At 32.1% G+C, this 20,180-nt stretch overlaps 2 protein-coding genes across 2 annotated transcripts; one reads left to right on the top strand and one right to left on the bottom strand.

Moving 5' to 3' along the window:
- Positions 1 to 396: 396 nt before the first annotated feature.
- On the bottom strand, positions 397 to 6,552 carry LOC101260333 (uncharacterized). The gene is made up of 6 exons (XM_004236781.4): positions 6,029 to 6,552; positions 3,814 to 4,093; positions 3,577 to 3,711; positions 2,814 to 2,870; positions 1,386 to 1,520; positions 397 to 690 (listed from the first exon to the last, which is right to left on the bottom strand). Exons 1-6 carry the CDS (start codon positions 6,085 to 6,087, stop codon positions 625 to 627), a joined length of 732 nt encoding a protein of 243 aa, XP_004236829.1. The 5' UTR covers positions 6,088 to 6,552; the 3' UTR covers positions 397 to 624.
- Positions 6,553 to 7,130: 578 nt separating this feature from the next.
- LOC101260039 (protein S-acyltransferase 11) lies at positions 7,131 to 15,390 on the top strand. The gene is made up of 5 exons (XM_004236780.5): positions 7,131 to 7,451; positions 10,444 to 10,669; positions 11,377 to 11,675; positions 13,694 to 14,191; positions 14,950 to 15,390. The coding sequence occupies exons 1-4, from the start codon at positions 7,368 to 7,370 to the stop codon at positions 14,177 to 14,179; spliced, it is 1,095 nt and encodes a 364-aa protein (XP_004236828.1). The 5' UTR covers positions 7,131 to 7,367; the 3' UTR covers positions 14,180 to 14,191; positions 14,950 to 15,390.
- The last annotated feature ends 4,790 nt before the right edge of the window (positions 15,391 to 20,180 follow it).

A 20,180-nucleotide genomic window follows, 5' to 3' on the forward strand; every position in this document is an offset into this window, starting at 1 on the left:
GGACCTAATTGTAATATTAGAAACTATTAATGTTATTTTTTAAGGGACTGAAATATAAAGATAGAAACTTCTGGGGTAGAATTGATAGTAAAATTATAATTATCATATCACTAACCTCAATAGTATGGAATATCTCTACTGTCAGGGGTCGTTTGGTTCAAAGACAAGTTATACATGACTTATAGTGCAAGCATTAGTATCACGAGAATTCGTAAAACATGGGGATGCCGTATATCAATGCTATAGATATTAGAAAAATAACAACATGCTCGGTATAATCTCAAAAGTGAAGGTAGAGGAAAATAGAGTATACACAGACCCTACCTCAACGTGAAAGTCTACCTCAAAGTTTTCACGTAAATAACCTATTACCAAAAGATTATTGACTCAAGAAAGTAAAAACACAACATTTATGGAGACATATATAAACAATTGCAGGACAACAAATATGCTGTTGTCTGCAGAAGGGTGTAATTAACATCAAATGGAAACAATATAAAAAATTGTGTCTGCACAATGAAATAGTAATTAATAAAGAATACAAGTGTTTCTTCAACTTTTTTGTACTATATATCTACCTATGTATTGCTAACTATCAACATTGAGGAGCTACAATGTTCTGGTCTACTTGTAAATCCATTCCTTTGCACGGCCTCCGGATTCATCCATATCGATGAAAATGCTCACTGCCTGCGGTATATAACAAGAGAGAACGCGATCAAAAGCATAGTGAGACAAACTTTCGGTTTGGAATGGCAGAATAATGCACAAGAGTGACATGATATTTGTCGTTATAAGTTCATAACAACTTCTGGAATGCAGAATTTGATATATCTACGTGCTTCATAAACATCACAACTGATAATACCCGAGATTCTTATAAGCTTAAGATAGAGGTTTACGCAAAGCCTTAATAGGACTAGGAAGCAATGATAACACTACTCTTTTTTTGTTAGTATCCTACATATGGTATCAGAGACGGAACTAGAATTAGAATCATGGGTTTGTATTCGGAGTTCTATCAACATTCCATCTAATTCACTGGTTAAAACATACATGGTCTAAGCCAAAGCTATAGGGTTCAGCTGGACTCGTAGCTTAAACAATAGGTTCACCCCTGTATGATATGCATTGGATAACAGTGTCATAGTGTACAGAAAATGCGATGAGGCATACCTCACCCCCACCCCATCCCACCCCACCCAACAAACCCTTACCCATAATCCCGAAAAAGAAAGAAATAAAAGATTATAACTGATCTGTCTATAAAGCAAGCATAACTAATACTAACCAAAAAGTGATGAAGGTAATGAGATGAATATAATCTAAAGTTTTGAGTAGATCAGGTAGAAGATAGCATCAAGTATCAGCTAGAACTAATTTACCTTCCCTATCCGAGGCCGCTCTTTCAACTTCTCAAGGCTATTACGAATATGTGAAACAGCTCCCCAGCATTTCAATGTGTTTGCCACATCATCTAGCCTCAGTAGGTACTCTTCTTCAGTTAACGGAAAAGATCGCTTTAAAACAGAATCATGAAGGCACATTAGACGGAAATCACAGTAATTTTTCAAAATTCTAAACTGAATTTCAACGACACATTCTAACAGTTACAATTTGTGATTTTGTGTTTTAACAGATCCCAAAGGATTTTGAAATCATTTTCCAGAAAAAAAGGGGGAAAAGGTCACTCGAACATACTAGTTGTTTCTTTCAACTAATCAGGGCAAGTAATATAACTCAACTTTAACGCCAAAAGACGGTTTATGTCTAAGTCAGATGTTTGTTTTACTTGATCATATTACATAATGTCGAATATCACAGACCAAGTCAGCCCAACTATTTGAGATAGCTGCAGGAGAGCAGTAGTCAGCATAATGTATTGAGAAAATTAATATTAGCATCTTATCTAGTGTATCAGCAGTATCTAATTAAACTACATTTAGAAGTTCATCAGTCGGTCATTTTGTTAACGTTAACTGTTCAATATCCTTCCGAGTAATCTCCTTTAACTTACTCCTCTTTCTGTATTGTAAGATATATTCATCTTCTCAAACACTTGGGGACAAGGTTTAGAAAGGGAAGTGCTGCAGCATCACATCTGATATCATCCTTCTGGTATATGCTCCGTCAAAAAGCCCAACCCCAATCACGACGAGAAACCAAGATGAAAACAAAAGAAGGGATGGACAAACTGAAACTTTATTGGGGCTATTTAGATTGTTTCATATAAAGTGAAGAGTCAAAAACACTCTAAAATATCCAAGTTTTTCGAGTTTCATACCTGAACTATCAAGTGGATGAGTTTCCTACTTGAACTATCACCAACTGTTTATCAAACATACCTCAACTATCAATTATTCCCTTTGTGTACCCGAGCGATGGTGATATTTCAGGTAGGAAAGGGAAACATCTAATAGTTGAGGTGTATTTTAATAAATAGTTGGTGATAGTTCAAGTAGGAAGCTCGCTTACCTAATAGTTCAGGTGTAAAACTCGAAAAACTGAGATACTTTTTAGGTGTGTTTTTGACTATTAACTCTTTGATATAAGATCTTAAGTATCTGAAGAATAAGGAAATTCCGCCACGGCTTTCAAAGATGAGAGAATACTGAAGTGCGTTCTTCAGAGTGCTGACATCTCCCAAGTGGAAAGTATAAGATAAACAAACTTTGGTTCTTCACTTACTGAACTTCTGTTTGAGAACTTTGTATCACACCGGGAACATTTTAAAATATTCATCAAATCATATGGTAGATATAGTTTAATGACAACAACCGATCTCATTACGAATGCTAAAGAGATCAGCTCACCTGCTCCCTGTATTTCCACATAACGTTTAACGCAAGAAGATTTTTCCCCATGAATTCCTACATAAAGAGGATATAGAGATACAAGTTAAGCATCTAAACAATGTTCATATATACAACTGCCAAAAAGAAAACTTGCAACAACAATTGGAATAGTTAATTGTTTGAACGATCTTTTTCATGTCAGCTTGATTGGTTAAGTTGATCTAAAACAGCATACAAAAAAATAATAATCAAGAAATGGTCATCTAAGAAACAGGTTTTAAAATTGGATACAGAAAACTCAAAACCTCATCAAAAGAACTTTATTTTGAAGCACTTTTAATGGGATTTTAAGCCAATTTCATTTATAAATAGTATTACACCAGCCAATAGATTTTTGAAAATTGAAGTTTTGGAGATGTTGCATGTATCTCTACGGTCAATCAAATACATACTCCCTCCGTTTCGATTTGCTTGTCTGATTTTGTCTTGGTAACGGAGTTTAAGAAAGGAAGGAAAACTAAACCAGATGTAGTTATATTGAAACCTTTTCAATATTGCAGTCTTAAACTAAAGGTATGTAGAATTTAGAAAAATGTCTTTTAATCTCGTGGACTTAAACAAGCCACATGGAAAGTTGGAATTAAAGAATTGTTAAAAGAGAAAGAGACATCCTTTTGTGAACGGACTAATAAGGAAAGTAAGGCAAACAAATTGGAATAGAGGGAGTTGTAAGTTATAAATACATCCGAAATAATGATTAAAGAATAAGGAAAGCAAGTACCTTCTTAATCAATTGAACATCATAGGACCTTCCATATTTATTCCTTATCAGAGCTGCAAGGTCTATTCCGCTAAATGCAGAGTCATCCCGCCCGACGATTCTTTCAAGATTACCCCTTAAAATTTCATTATTTACCTGAAAACTAAAAGTTAGGATGCCTGTTCGACATTTAGACGATCAAAGAAATGTGTAGCCTAGCAACCATGGAATCGCACCAGCAAAGGCATTTTCACTTACGGATTCATTTTCATTTTCTGGAGGATTCTTACTATCTTCTGAGTCATCCGGATCATTTGCATCACCGGTTGCAGCGGAAAAAACTGCCCAGCATTTTCTAGTATTTAGGTGGCGGCAGCTATTGAACTTCTGAATTTTTGAAGGAAACAATTCTTTCCAAGAAGATTCTACATCTGTATAACGAAAGCATGAAATTTTGCAGCTTCTTTCCTTCACAATATGCTCTGGACCTCCTCCTAACGAGCAGATACGAGGGTGGGTCCCCAGAGAACTCGTCATTCTGAAAGTTTGGCATCAAAGCACGAGTTACTGACCAAGGAAAATTTATTTGGAAATTTCTGAAACACCAAATAGGAAGACACATGTAAAGGTATGAACTTTTATTCCTAACTTTAAAGATACAATATGTAATGCCATTAGACATGAACGCCTCGACATTAAATTTTCTATTGTTTGTGTAGCAGCATAAACAAAGCAATAAGATTGCACGTGATAAGACGGTTGGTTACGTTAAAGTAATTTACAATTTGTAGATTTAACAATTCACTATGTTAGGATACAAAAACTTTTACGATCACAGTTTTGTGCAGATTCATAAAATCTAACCTCCACATGTAGAAAACCAGTAACAATATAGAACTAGAGAGTTTTAAGAAGCAATTAGGCCATACATCAATGGCTAAGTGAAGAAACAATTTTTTTTTTTTTGCTTAATCAATCGTAGGCATAATAAGAAGATATTAGATAGCTAGTATATTGAAATGAATTAACTAAAGAAAGAGGGGTAAACAAGGGTTGATAACAAGATTTTCAAAGGCGCGCTTAAGCACTGAAGTTATAGATATTTCAACAAGAATAAACTCTGGACTACTCAGTATAGACTCATCAAAAGAATTATTTTTAGGTTACACTAACTATACATGAGTCTAAAAGCCATTCACCCTATGTATCAAGAAGATGCTAAGCAGCAATGTCGCTCGGACTCTTTGAAAATGTCGACGATTGTGTGCCGACTCTTCAAAAGTAGTGCATTTTTTGGAAAATCCAGCACAAGTATGGTAATATTTTGGAGAGTCGGAGCAACATAGCCTAACACACATCAATTTTCATGCTTATTATTGTATCCTTGCGCCTCCATCCAACACTTTGTGTGTATATACATATTTTATATGCATAAGCTTTGACAATTTTAACGCCATAAGGCCATAACACACACCTGATGTCCAACACCTGTACTTAGTTCATGGTAGCGCATGCTCAAACATAAGGTGCAGGCAAATCAGATCGAAACCATAGCTTCTTCAACAAAACATGTATAAGATAAGCTCGTTCTACCAGAAACCAACCCCTGCACCTTCTGGATAAGCATAAACTGACCATGGAAACCGTTGTTCCTCCATAGTCCAAACTTTTCTTGCTCTTTCATAAAGTAGGATGTTATAGCTGCTACAAGTTATTCTTAGCTAGGGTAGTGCACATCATTTGATTCAACATCAACTTGTCATAATTCATTATAGCTATATTTGAAAAAGGAAAAAAAGAAGAAGAAGAAGAAGCTAGAGCTACTTCATAATGCATCAACGTGGACCTTCTCCAAGGAGCACTTCCAATATTTCGTAAATCAAGCCATGTACTCATAAAACAAGTTATATACTCGGTGTCAAATTCAAACTCCATTAACTTCATTTTCTAGCTGTACCCAAGGGTGTGTGGCCTACTACTCGCGAGGTTTCAGGTTCAAATCCTAGTAAAGACAATACACGAAGCTACATGTACCTGTTGTCGATGGGAGGTAGCACTCAAGTTGGCAAGTACACCACAGCTATAAAAAAGAAAACTTTTAAATTTCTAGCTCCACCTACTCCATTTCAATATTTACAAACTATAAATTTACAACCTAACAACTCAAAAAAGTGCTAAAATCCCGAATCCATAAACTTCACATCCTAAACCCCCTCAAATCAAGTATCTTTTAACTAAGCACATACCTTACTTTTGATACACAATGAGAAAAAAAAAACCCTTGTCATACAACTATATTTCACACATCATTACAAAAAAAACTTAACAAACCAAAATTCCAACAACCCCTTCTATAAATCATCAAAAAAATCTAACAAAATAAAAAAGGGAACTTTAGAAATCAAGATTCAAAACAGATAATTAGATAAAATTGACAAAAAAATAATAATAAATAAGTGGGAGAGAAAAATACCTGGTAGAAGCAGCAGAGTTTGTTGTTGTGAGGCCCCAGAAAGAGCTAGTTGAAGGCATAAAAAGCTTTAAATTATGGTTGCTTTTACTTCCACAAATAGAAATCAAATTATTTCGTTTCAATTTGTTTATCTGTTTTAATTCGTATAATATATAAATTAAATAAAAAGATATAATTTTAAATATGTCAACTATTCTCTCATTCTCATTTTATATGTCATTTTCAGAATTTCAAAAATTAAATAAATTTATTTTTTATTATAAATTTTCATAGATCTTTTAAATATTTTGACTTGTCAATTATTGTGATTTATAATATATTTTACATAGTTTACAAATATATAAATTTTTTATTTTAAAAATATTAAAAACTTCATATATAAATTTTTGATCAAACTTAAATTATTTTACTCTCAAAATATAAAAAGTATCGTATAAATTGAGACACAAAAAATAAAATATACAATAAAATAAAAAAAATTATAAATATATTTAAAAAATAAAATAAACAAATTAAAATGGATCGAGAGATAAATGGGATTTGTCTTGTATGTGTATTTGCAAAGTGTGGGGCAAAATGGATATGGAGACTAGTTTGGTGGAAGAGAATGCCTTACACGTCATAAACTAGTGTGAGATTTTTTTATTTTTTTTTAATTATACTTTAAATAATTTGTACGCATTTTAATTAATTTTATAAAATATTCTAACACTTGTCGCTAATAATAAAGATAAATATTATATATTTTTAAAAATTATTTAGTGTCTGATATATAATTTTTATCATTTATTAATTAGTATTTTATATTTTTAATTTTTCTTTTGTTTATATCATCTATATTTAAAATTTATTAATGCAACTTTATATGTGGATTATGTAAATTTTGAAATGACTTAGAATTTGTTTTTTGGTATAACATTACCAAAATTTATATATTAAAGAACAAATTTATACAAATTGTTATAACAATAAAACATTTTTAAAAAATAATATGAGTTATTATGTATGGCTTATAATTTTTACAATATAAATGAGTTAAATTTAGTAATTTTTTTTTTGAAATCATCCTTTAATAAAATATAATTTCATACTCAAAATTATTGATGTTAACTTTGAAACAATTGACTTTTAATTTCCTTCCATTTATTTCCTATTATTTTTTATTATCACTAAATTTGACTTTTCAATTTTTTTTTTCTTGAATTATAATATTCAAAGATTTTTATAGATATTACCGGAAAGAAATTTTGAAAAAGAAATTATGTCGTTATACATTTCGGTAGAAATTGAACCAACAACCGTAATACAGCGGTTGACGCCGTGAAAGGTGGTCGGAATCATGGATTTTGCGGACTCCGCCACCACCTCTACGACGGCGATGAGGTCCTCCACCTCCGCCGCCGATGATGACATTCTATATCCGGTATGTTTTAAATGAATATCTGCTCATCGTTGACGATCAATTTTTGTCTATATCCCCATTTTGTTTCCTTTTTGTCGATTATTATTATTGTATAATGGTTGATCAGTGGATCTGAAGAGAAAAAAATTGATTTTTTCCTGTTATTTTGAGTTATTTGATAAATTTTTTGTCTTTCTTTTTGTGTGTGGGATGGGGTAGGGTGGGGTGGGGTATGCTTTCTGCGTTTGAGTATAGGAGGTTGGAATTCATACACCAGGGATTCCATTTTTGCTTTTTGTTCGGGTAAAAGTTGGCAGATAGAGTTAGGAAGTGGTAGATATCTCGTGATATTAGTTGAGGCATGCGAAAGCTGGTCAGGATATTATCGTCATAAAAGAAAAGAAAAAGTTTTACACTATTTGCCTATTTCTTTTGCTTTTGTCTGGCTAGCTTGCTGCCTTGCGCACACTGCAACTATTTCACTATGTTTTTCAATATTGGAGGAGGAGGATTTGTCACTTTCTTTAGCGGTTTGTCTTGGCTTCTTCAATCACGTTGTTCTCTTTTTTCAAATTGTTTTATGTAATGCTTTTACTTGAGCCGAGGTTTCTATTTGAAACAAACTTTCTACCTCTCAAGGTAGGGTAAGGTATATGTACATCTGGTACGGTATATGCAAACAGTACCCTCCGTAGATTTCACTTATGGGATTATATTTGCCTATTCAGTATGTTGTTGTTGTTGTTGTTAAGCAATATGGAAGGAAATCACATGGATTTTTTTTTACCTCTATTGATACCACTTGTATACTCTTATCATTAAAGTATTTGCTTTTGAAATGCCCTATCTATGGTTGGAGGTAGAGGTAAGTGTGGTAACTTAAACATTTGAGCAAGTCTCACTCGATAATTTAGAAGCATTTAAGCTTCTCTGAAAGTTGATTCCACTAATTTCCTTTCCTTTTTTTGCTAAGTTGTATCTCTGGTATGCTTAGATGCATTTTTGTTCATCGTTAGCAATCATTTTTGTCTACGTAGTATATACCCTGATTCTGTGTCCTTATAATTTTTATATGCTTGGCCAGTGGACTTCCTTTTACTTTTAAGTAATTGATCAAGAATGTCTTCTTTTTCTTTTGGGTATGTGTGCTTGCATTTGACTACAAGAGGTTGGAATTTCATAGCTGGGATATTCCTTTTCCCTGTTTTGTTTCCTTTCTTTCTTCGTTTATTTTGGTTCTAATTAAAGTTTTACACCACTTGTCTACATTTTTGATGAACCTTGTGTTTTGCTTGCTTGCAAGCACCTCAACTATTTCACTGAATTCTGAATCCTGTAAGTCTAAATCTGTCTAACGACTACCATGACTTAGCCAAATGGAAGGAAATCATGTCGGTTTTTTGCCTCTGGTGATACCAGTGGCGGAGCCAGGAATTTCTCCAAGGGTGTTCAAACTTTGAAAGAGTCGGTAATTTCTTCTTTAGCAGAGTGGGTGCACAAAAGTTTTTTTTATTGATGAGTGGGTGCACCCAAATTTTAAAATTAAATTACATATCACTTAATAACTAAATAATACATACACTTACAATTATAATACAATCAATGGTATAAATCAAAATTAATGGACAAAAGTCAAGCTTCTAGTTGAATATACTCCCTCTTGTTCATATTAAATGAGTTGTTGAGATTTTTTTCATGATTCATAATAATTGAGTTTTTCAAAGTTTGAGAGAATTGTTGAAACATTTTTTCCATATTTACCTTTTCTTTTAATAAGATTCTTAACTATTTCACATTTTCTAAAAGAATTGTGTAGAAATAATAAAAAATATAACAGTGGATAATAATCTTTAATTTTATCTTTGTTATACCTGATAATGCACTTAATATAGGTCAAAAAATATAAAGAAAATAGAAAATCTTAATTATTAGGTTAATCAAAATTTAAGGTTGAAAATGGTGTGTGGGGGGCTATTTCTGTTTTCTTTTGGTAAAAAGAAATTTGTGTTAAAAAAATACAAACAGTGTGGATCGAACCACAGACCTTGAAGACATCAATGATCACACTTACCACCCGACTACCAGCCTTCTATTGTGTTAAAGGTTGTTCAATTTATTATATATCCAATATTAGACAATATTTTACCTATAAATTTTCCGAAGAAGGGTGCTCGCATGACCACCCTTACTTGTAGCTCCGCCCCTGGTTGATGACATTTGTCTACTTTATTGTTAAATAATTTCTTTTGAAATGCCCTACCTGTGGTTGAAGGTGGAGATAACTTACCATTTAAGCATGTCTCACTCGTTAACTCAGCAGCATTTAAGCTTCTCCCAAAGTTGATTTCACTAATTTTCTATCTCTTTTTTTCTCAGTTGTATCTCCGATAAGCTTCATTTTCGATAAACCCCATTTCTGTTTCCTTCTTATAATTTATTAGACGATACTTGATCAGTGGATTTTCTATTATTTTGGTAATTGACCAAAATTTCATCTTCTTTTCTTTTCGTATGTGTGCCTGCCTGTGTTTGAGTATCTTCGTAGCAGGGATTCCTTTTATCGCCTCTTTGTTTCCTTTCTTCCTTCTTTTGTTTTTGGTTCTGATAAAAACTTTTACACCTTCTGTCTACTCTTTTTTTTTTTGGATAACCTTATATTTGACTAGCTTGCAAGCACCTCAACTATTTCACTGAATTTGGTTTCTTAGGAGTATCCGTATATCTGTCTACCATGTCTTAAGTGAATGGAAGGAAATCACATAGCTTTTTAGCCTCTGTTGACATGATTTTTCTACTTCTTTCTATCGTTGAAGTAATGCTTTTGAAGTTCCCTACCTGTCGTTGGTAGAGGTAACTAACCATTTCAGCTAGTCTCACTCTAACTCAAAATCATCAAGCTTCTCTCAAAGTTGATTTCACTAATTTCTATCTTTTTTCTCTCTGAGGTTGGATAATTTAGACATTCTTGAATCAATACGGAACAGCTTAGTTTCTCAATGGCGTGCTATTGTAGGAGGAGCATAATGTGACATCTGTAAGTGATGATCATGAAACGACATGTTGGGGCTGTGGGCTCCGTGTACTTGTTTCACCACATGTGCCTGCTTTCAAGTGTTTCTGGTGTGGAGCTATAAGTAACCAGAACATAATTAAATGTGAGAACCAGAACTTCAGGTGGAGACGATTGCGAGACCGGTGCTTTGTCAGCATCCTCATTGTCTTCATACTATTGGTAATATGTAAGTGATGAAACATCCATCATCTCCCCTGCATCCCTGATCTGCGGGAATATTTGATTCTTTTCATGATTGAACTTTTAGCTGTATGGTTATTGCCTTCTCTATCTCCTTTATCTTTATATAAGGCTTACACTATTTGAATGATTTTCATGTCAGTTTTTAATGCAGCAGAAGTCAATGTGGACATCTCTTTGTTTTTGTGTTTCATGTATATCCCCCGGTTCTTAGTATAACCCTCTGCTACTTTTCTTGTGCCTAACCACTGAAATAAAACAGCATGGAGAGAAATCAAGAAGTTTATCCATGCTGGAAGCCACCAAGACTGCCGTATCAACGAAATTTGTGTAATTTAAAGTTAGACTAGGTCACTATGATTGATGCTGATCAAACAGATAATGGCCTGCATGTGCGCAGTTTCTATTGTCTCTTATTCTATTCTATTTAGATGCTCAAACAGTTTGTGGTCGTACTGCTAATTTGCCTTTTTATTGTTTCTAGTCATTCAATGCAACACATCCTTGCAATTGCAGCATAAAATGCATCAAGTTCCACATATACATTTTTGTCTCTCTTATTTGTCTACGTATATTTTCTTGTATGTCATTGTGCTAATTGTATGGGCATTTCTTTGCAGCTTTATCTCAATTTGTTGTTAGATGGAAGACTTCATTATACACTCAGTTTTGATATGCTTTTTGGTTTTTCAGGTGGCGGTATTTGGGCCATTTATCCGGTATTACTTTCTCTCGGTTACATCTATGGAGGTGTTAACATTTTGATTGCTATAATATTGTCCATATTTACCTTGTCCACATTTAGCCTTTCTGCATTTCGATCTGCTGGTGCTCCACCAAACATAATATGGGGTAGCTATCCTGCTGTGACAAAAGGAGCACTTGAAAATTATAGATTTTGTGAATATTGTGCAAAGCCAAAGTCACCTAGGGCACATCATTGCCGTTCTTGTGGGATGTGCGTATTGGACATGGATCATCATTGTCCATTTGTAAGTTTTCTTTATTCTTTACACTTTGGAGAAGCTGTTTTATTCTCTAGAAGGTTATGCTATTAATTGTGTCTAGAGAACAGATGACAAGAAGGTAGCTGAGAAATTTAAGAAGCCTAATAGACAAGGATAACCACGTGTCTGGGAGTTTAAGCCTAGAATTGAGGTGGACCCTATGTTGTAAAAATATTAGGTCGGTGATATTAGCTTGATGATTCTTTTTAGTTTAAAAATCGCTTATAGATAGTGCTGAACACAGTTATATGTATTGGTCCATTGCATGATTATGTACTTGTTTTTTTTCACTTCTGAAATACGAAAACCTTTGATCCCCATGGGTGTTGATAAGATGCTTGATCCTATTCTAAACCACCTGGTCAAATGCAAATATTATATGTATACCTCAGTGTCAAATTTTAGCTTTGACATTTCAGATCTATCACATTTTAACTCCTTGACCTAAACTTCTACCACCCCCCACTCGAAAAGAGGAAAAAAGAACAGTACAAGTAAAATAGGTAGAGAGCAAATATTTGAAAGAGTTAACCAGGATTCTTATACAGTTTTAAAGAGAAAAAGGAAGATCCTTTACAAGGAACTGAGTTAAATCTATAGACACCTATCATACTTGACATCGATAGGTATGATGTCCTAACAGAGAGAAAAAGGGGTGAAAAGTGACTCAAATTTATACTTCCTTATTTTACAGTGTTGTACTAGCTATGTTATTTTCTCTTTGGTTTCTCTTTTTTTTTTAAAAAAAAAAAGAAGTAAGAAGGATGTCAGAATCTGATTGTCAGAAAGTTGTTGGTATTAGTGTTATATTCTGTCCTACTCAATTACAAGAAACTTGAATCTTCTTACTGTTACATTTTATGCTTTATCAAACTGAAAATGGTGCTAGCTATTGTTGTTGAGGGAAAATAGGGCAGTAAAACTACCTCAAATAGAAAAAAGAACCTTATTAGAGGGAGCGAACACCAGAGGGTAAAAGATACTCATGTGTTACTAGCAGTGTTTTGAAAAGTGAAAGAAAGAGCAACAAGGTTGAAAAACCATAAATAATTAAAGTGCACAATTCAAAGATACCATATGTAAATGAATTTTGTGCTAAAATAATCAATCAATTAAAATAACTAATTTCAGCATCCAATATACAAATAATGTCAATATTGATTCAACTCTTCCAAATCGAGATTCAAAGAATCAACTAATTCTCATGACCACCTTGCACATCTTTGTTTGAAGTGCACTCTTATTTGAATTGCATGGCTTCACTCATAAGGTCATGACCTCTCACATCATCCATTCAAGCAATGAAGCAATGGCTTTTAGTAACACTGGTTACCAGTTAGGAACAACTTGCAATGGAGAGAGTGAAGAGAAAATGAACTCCTTTCAGAATATGGACAGAAAATCAAGAGAGATATAGGTCTGGGTTCCGGGTGCATATATTTTGATTTTAATTGCTTCATGTGTAGCATGCTCACCGATTAACAGTATCCAGAACTACTGATTTTTTATGAATTGATGTAGTGGTGTTTCTTGCTCCAATTCCTTGAAGAGGGACAAATTTCTTGTTTGATGATAAGAATATTTATTCGCAAATATAGCAAGGAGGTGGGGTAATGCTCTACAAGATTGTAAGGGACTTAAAAAGGCTATAAACCCACTAAAATCATTTACTCCAATCATGGTATCATCCTTCCATTACATCTTCCATTTTCTCCAACTAATCATCCTATACAAAGAGGGATGACAACCAAAATTATATAAGGGCCTTTGTCTCTATCTATGTTTCCTTGAAAATGACGAAATAGATCCCAACATACTGTTGTTTTCCTGTATTGCGAAATAGAAACCTTTAACGGAATATTTGCCTGATTTCTCTGGCTTCCACCATACTTCATCTGGCTGTACATTCATCTCCCATCTAATTCCTGTGTGATTGACATGAAAAAATAGTGCAGTAGTCGTATTATTTTCTCATGATAACAGTTGCTTCATTTATTTATCAGATTGGAAACTGTGTTGGTGCAGCAAACCATCGGCATTTTATCCTTTTCCTCATTTCAGCAATCATTGGCATGATTTACGCGTCCATCATGTCTGTATATGCAGTTTATCATATCTGGCCACCATTAAACAACTGGCAAATCCACCTTCTGACTGGGGCTTTTGGTCAAAAGTTGGTTATGAGAATGTTAAAAGATATTTTTGTTGCATTTATGAGTTCTATGTTGTTTCTACCCGCGAGAGGACTTGTTCTTATTTACCTGTTTATTGCTAGTGTCTCTATCGAGATAGGTTTAAGCGTGCTTTTATGGCAGCAACTCTCTTTCATATATGAAGGCAAGACATACTTGAGTCATATAAGTGCATCAGGCGGTGAAGGTACTGCAGTAAAGGATTGCCAAAATTTTGTCCGATTCTTTGGCTTCCCTTATACTAGAACAAGATATTTGCCAAGCTTCTTCAGTTCTAAGAAGAGACACAAAAAATGAAGCTTGCGAAAGGTGAATCAATTTCTCCTCCTTTACTCTCTTTATTCGTTTTCTTAGAGCCATTGGTGTGTTGTAAGTTCTGAATTCTCCCAGATACTGCTTTAGTTGATGGATTCTAGTTGGAAATCCCATCGTATAAGCTGATTTTTCTCTTAGATCATGTGCTTATATTAAGTAAGCTATTCCCTCATAGACCAGGTGGTACTTCAGGTTCCTGCGTGGCTGCGTTGGCACTGCCCTCGGAATGGAACACTTCCAGTTGGGCTTTTTTTTTTGGCAGCTTCCAACATAAGAATTAGACGATAGTTGTGTTCCATTTTTTACTGAACAGTTATTTGGGTGTTAGGAATGATTTAGTTTTGCTTTGGAACCTCTGGCCTCTCACCCAATTGATCTGTTAATTTATTCTCTTGAACTCTTTTTTCCTGAAAAGAGAAAAAATTGTACATGTTTGGTAATAGAAGTCAATGTTTGTGACATTTTACCAAGGCAGAGGAAGAAAACAGCCTCTTGCAGAATGCAAGGTAAGGCTGTGTACACAAGGCCCATAGTTGTCTGGCCCTTCCGTGGGGGAGCTCAGAGGAAGAAAAACAGCCTCTTGCATAAATGCAAAGTAAGACTGTGTACATAAGGCCCAAAGTGGTCAGGCCCTTCCGTGCTGGGCTGCCCGGGGAGAAATGAATCCTGGTCCATGACTTGGGGGCATAATTAGTAGTTTCTGTATGTTTTGGCGTAGGATTCTGATTGTGGTATCTGATGACACTATGCAGGTTTATATCAGGTATACGCTGCTTTTTCGTGCAGAAAGGACATATATGATGTATACAGATAGATTCCTTCACACACTACAAATTTCTGTAGAAAGACTGGAAGAATTTGTTTCCCATTCTGGCATGATGTATCAGTAGACTGAAAGACAGAAAAGACAAGTGAAATAGGTTAGACAGTTGAAGCCTACGTAATACCCCCCACCCCCACCCCCACCCCACCCCCCTTGCTTGATCAACCTCTATTTATAGTTCAATGGAGGAAAAGATCCTTATAATCTGGTGAAGCTATAGAAGAGAGGAAGTGAAAAGGATTGGATTGGTGTAGGCATGTTCAAACTTTTTTTTTGTTGTTGTAATCTTATAGCATATGATCTTGTTTGTATCTTGACCTTGAATAAGTTTTTTTCCCTTCATTTGTTAAAGTGTATTTCAGATGATAAATCTTCATCCAAGTTTTTTCCTTTTGGATTAATTTAGTTTCGTGACAGTTGAACTTTTTCGCTCTCTACTGTATTTCGATTATCACACTTTTCTTTTTTTCTGAATGTTTAGTTATTCTTTTTATAGTATTTTTCGATAACCCCTTCACATTCTGATGCATGTATGGTCCAATACTAGAACTTCACTTACGAGCACTATAGCAAAAGAGACATTTAGTGGTAATTGAGTTAATGTCATTGCATTCAGTATGATAAATTGAGTTAACAACATTTATATAGAGTTTTGGTTATAAATACTTATATTTAGTAATTATCGTTGCTAAAAGCAACAAATTATACTATTGCCGCTAAATTTTGTATTGACATATATATAAATGTGTTGGTGTGCAAAAATAGACACTCAAACGTGTATAAAGTTAAACAAATTACGTGGTATAAGGATACCATGTAGGATGCAAATTTCAGTGTTAGATGGCATGTAGGATATGTATTTACTTGTTCAATTTTATACAAGCTTAAATGTCTACTAGTGTACCATCAAAGTTGGAAGATATAAATATAAGCCGAGACCAAGTAAAAGGAAATATTTATAGATTATGTCTTCTTTATTTGTTTTAGTTAAGTTGTTCATGAGTATATATGGTTGGTGTCTTGTTGTAGTTCATTGCTTATTTTGTTATGACATAACGCATAAATATGCCGTTTAATTTGACTTTAGTTTGATACTATGCTCTCCAACTTTTAGTTTGCACAAGTAGATGCTTAAACTTGTATAGAATTGAACAAATAGACGTATTCTTCCTACATGACAATTTTGTGTCCTATGCAGCGTCTTACATGTATTATGTCATGTAGGACGTGTATGTCTACTTGTTTAATTTATATAAGTTTATATGTCTTTATACACACTCAAAGTTGGAAAGCGTAGATGACAGCTGAAACCAATTAGTTAAAAGGTCCATTTCTGAGTTATGACTTTAGTTATTGTGAAGATCAGTATTACATGTTGTCCGAGTTGTTTAAACTCTATGATTCATAAACTAGTTGTGATTGATCTTGAAAATACTTACCTTTATTGATTTGGTATAGTATCAACAACAACACAACATCATATTCAATGAAATCTACAAAGTAGAATATGGAAAGGATAAAACGTATGCAGATCTAACCACTATGTCGTATATATATAGAGATTATTTTAGAATGATCCTCGACATCGAATATAATTTTTTATAATCGAGAGAGATCACATTGTTCAAAACATAAAAGGTATCTTATGTAATTTACTTCACCACAATGAATATCTTGTTCTAATATATACATATAGAAAATAAATAAATATATTTTATATGTTTAAAAAAAACTATGATATCGCAGACGAGGAGAAATATAAATATTATCTATATATTCGATACTAACCTAAATATTACATATTTCATATTATTATCTTATAAATATTTTATATAGTCGCGCGAAGCACGAATAATTTCACTAGTTGATCTATAACGTTTAACCAACCCATCATATATAAACTATAATATTTCCCTTATTTTGATTGGCTAGCTTCATCGTCACACTAATTTTCTTAAACAAAAAAAGGCTGATTAGGATTTTTTGAATTCTAAAAAAAAAAACTTATATCAATCGCTTCATATTCGTTACTAGAGTCTGATATATATATAGTTCTAAATTTTCATATGATATGTATCTTAGAATTTTGTCACTTGTCTTATGGATTTTAGTTGTGAAAACATTTTTAATTGGATTAATTGTTGCACAAACTAAACATTATTCTAGTGGTAGAATAATTTAAAAATAGAATCAAAATTTTATTTGATTAGAGCATCATTTTCGTTTGCGTAATATTTTATATTACTTTTAATTATAAAAATATGTCAGGGACATATACAAATAGTGGTAATTACCGCTAAAAAATACATATATAGCAACAATTTCTAATTAATTGTCGTTAAATCTCATTTTTGATGTAGTGATTGGAGATTGATGACAATTCAGAACTAGGTAACAATATGATAATCGGATATGAAGCGATAGAAGTTTTTTTTTTCTTTTTGAGTACGAAAGAAATCTTAGTCAATCCAAAGATGGGATATGTACAATGTAGATAACACTTATTAATAAAATTAGTTTTTAAACACGTATTTTGCATGTGTATTTCATGTAAAAAAATTTTATAAACTTGTTAGAACGATAAATATTCAATAAAAACATAATAAAATACCATAGGTATAAATAATATTTCTAAAATATGACCAAACAACGACATTTGATCTAATGTCACTTAACTAGTGCCGATAAAGATTTTAACACTCTTTATTAATGCGTCCATTTATTGCCGCTAAAAGTTATTTTTACTGTAGTGAATTATCTTTATTTTTCATCATGATATGTACGTAGAATTTCTTCAATTGTCTTGTTTGATTTAGTATAATTTTTTACTAACATTTTGAAAAAGAAGATCTTAGTTTATTTATCCCCATTAACTTATTTTATTAATGATTTTCTACCTCTTTTTGACCTACGTGACATTATTTTGTGGGTCCAACGCTGGTTAACTATTTTATTATAATATATATATATATATATATATATATATATATATATATTATAATGTACTTTACTTATTTTCATCACCTAGATTCAACTTAATGCTAATTTTCTTCGATAGAAAAGGCTAGGTTAGTATTTCTTAAATTCTCAAAGAAAGAAAACCCTCCTATTGATCGCTCCATACCCGCTATCAGAGCCTAATATAATTCTGAATTTCCATCTTAGTTTGTATCTTAGAATATTCTCACTTGTCTTATGGATTTTAGTTATGAAAACTTTTTCGATTAGATTAATTATTGCACAAACTATCAAAATTAAATTAATTGTAGAAATATTTAAAAATAGAATCAAAACTTCATCATTTTCACTAGTATATTTTTTGTATTACTTTTAATTACAAAAATATGTCTTAATTAGTATATGACATTACGTCCATAAAGTTCAAATATATTCCTTAATTTTGAGATATTGGCAAAATACAAATGTTGAACAATGTTTTAAATAAAAATAGCTTTTTGATTTCGTTTGTCAATTAAAAAGTCTTTTAATTCTTTATTTTATTAAATAGAATTACTTTTTATTCAAAAAAATATTAAATTGCTTCAAAATATAAACCTTAATTGTGGATAGCTAGATGAAGGCTACATTTTCTTATAAGTGAAAATAAATGAATAAATTAGATAAACATGCAATTATGAGTTATTAATTTCTTACAAGACTTCGTATTGACTATTTTGGTAAAATATAAAAATGAAATAAATTTTTTAATATATATAGACTTTTGATTTTCGATTGTCAATTAAAGAGTCAATTAACATTAAACTAGAATACTTGAATTCTCAAAATAGAAAAAAATTCTATCACTCCATACCAGCTAACTAGATTCTAATCTATTATCGAATTTTTCATCAATCTCCGATTGATTTGGATTCCTCGCCATGGTATGTCTCTTCGAATTTCCTCATTTCTCTGGTTTGATTTGGAATAATTTTTTAAACTTTTTGATTATTACAAAGTTGTTGTGATTTTACCGAGTAAGAGCCCGATAAAATTTTGAAAAGGAAAATCTTATTTTACATTTTTTCTTATATATTTTATTTTCATAAATTATTAAAATACATGATAGTTTATTATAGAGTTTTTTTTTTTTTTTCAGTTAGCGATATCATATTTTCTATACTAATTCCTAAGGCACAAATTGACATATATAAAATTATTGTGCCTTACGTAACACCACAAATGCTTATATCTTAGTGAATTTGCATAGATTATAATTTGAAGAACTTTTTTGAATTGAGTCAATTGTTGCACGAATCATTATAATTATTTTTGTAGTAGAAACATTTAAAATGGAATTGAACTTCATTTGATTGAGTATACCAAATAGAATATCATTTTTACTTGTATAATATTTTTTATTATTATTTAACGAGGATATATATACCCTTATGTTTAACAAACAATGCACATATACCATTGCGGTCAACTATGTATAAGATATACGTAGATGAATAATATAATCTCAATTTATAATTAGCCTTACTAAATGTATATTAAATTAGATAAAATCGTATATGAGTTATAATTTCTTACAAGACTTTTTCATTGATTATTTTCTAAAATATAAAAATCGAATAATGTTTTAAATATAGCGTTTTGATTTCGATTGTCAATTAAAGATTAATTTAATTCTTTGTTTTATTAAATAAAATTATCTTTTTTTAACCAAAAAAAAATTAATTAAATTGCTTCAAGATATCAGGCTTAATGGTGGATAGCAAGTTGAAATAGACATTTTCTTTTAAGTGAGAATATATATATATATTAGATAAAATTGCAATCATAAGTTATAATTTCTTACAAGATTTCATTACTGACTGTTGTGGTAAATATAAAAGTGGAATAAATTTTTAATAAGTATAGCCTTGTGATTTCAATTGTCAATTAAATAGTCATTTAAGTCTTCATTTTATTCATTTTTTCCAAAAAATATTTGATTTATTTGAGATCACATTGATCAGTAACGTTTAACCAACCCATCATATATATAATCTATAGTGTTTTTTTATCTTATTTTCATCACCTAGTTTCAACGTCACGCTATTTTTCTTCAATGAAAAAGGTTGGTTAGGATTTCTTGAATTTTCAAAGAAAGAAAAACCTTCTAGAGATCGCTCCATATCCGCTATCAGAATCTAATATAATTCTGAATGTCCACCA

Source organism: Solanum lycopersicum, chromosome 4 (genome assembly GCF_036512215.1).
Source record: "Solanum lycopersicum chromosome 4, SLM_r2.1".
NCBI lineage: Eukaryota > Viridiplantae > Streptophyta > Magnoliopsida > Solanales > Solanaceae > Solanum > Solanum lycopersicum.

Excerpts from the sequence above, each read along its gene's own strand:
- LOC101260333 (XM_004236781.4), bottom strand. The coding sequence starts at position 6,087 with ATGCCTTCAACTAGCTCTTTCTGGGGCCTCACAACAACAAACTCTGCT. Across the intron at positions 2,871-3,576 it reads ATGTTCAATTGATTAAGAAG|GAATTCATGGGGAAAAATCT; the intron begins GTACTTGCTTTC and ends CTCTTTATGTAG. Across the intron at positions 1,521-2,813 it reads TGTGGAAATACAGGGAGCAG|CGATCTTTTCCGTTAACTGA; the intron begins GTGAGCTGATCT and ends TCTGTTTTAAAG.
- LOC101260039 (XM_004236780.5), top strand. The coding sequence starts at position 7,368 with ATGGATTTTGCGGACTCCGCCACCACCTCTACGACGGCGATGAGGTCC. Across the intron at positions 7,452-10,443 it reads ATGATGACATTCTATATCCG|GAGGAGCATAATGTGACATC; the intron begins GTATGTTTTAAA and ends GTGCTATTGTAG. Across the intron at positions 10,670-11,376 it reads CTTCATACTATTGGTAATAT|GTGGCGGTATTTGGGCCATT; the intron begins GTAAGTGATGAA and ends TTGGTTTTTCAG.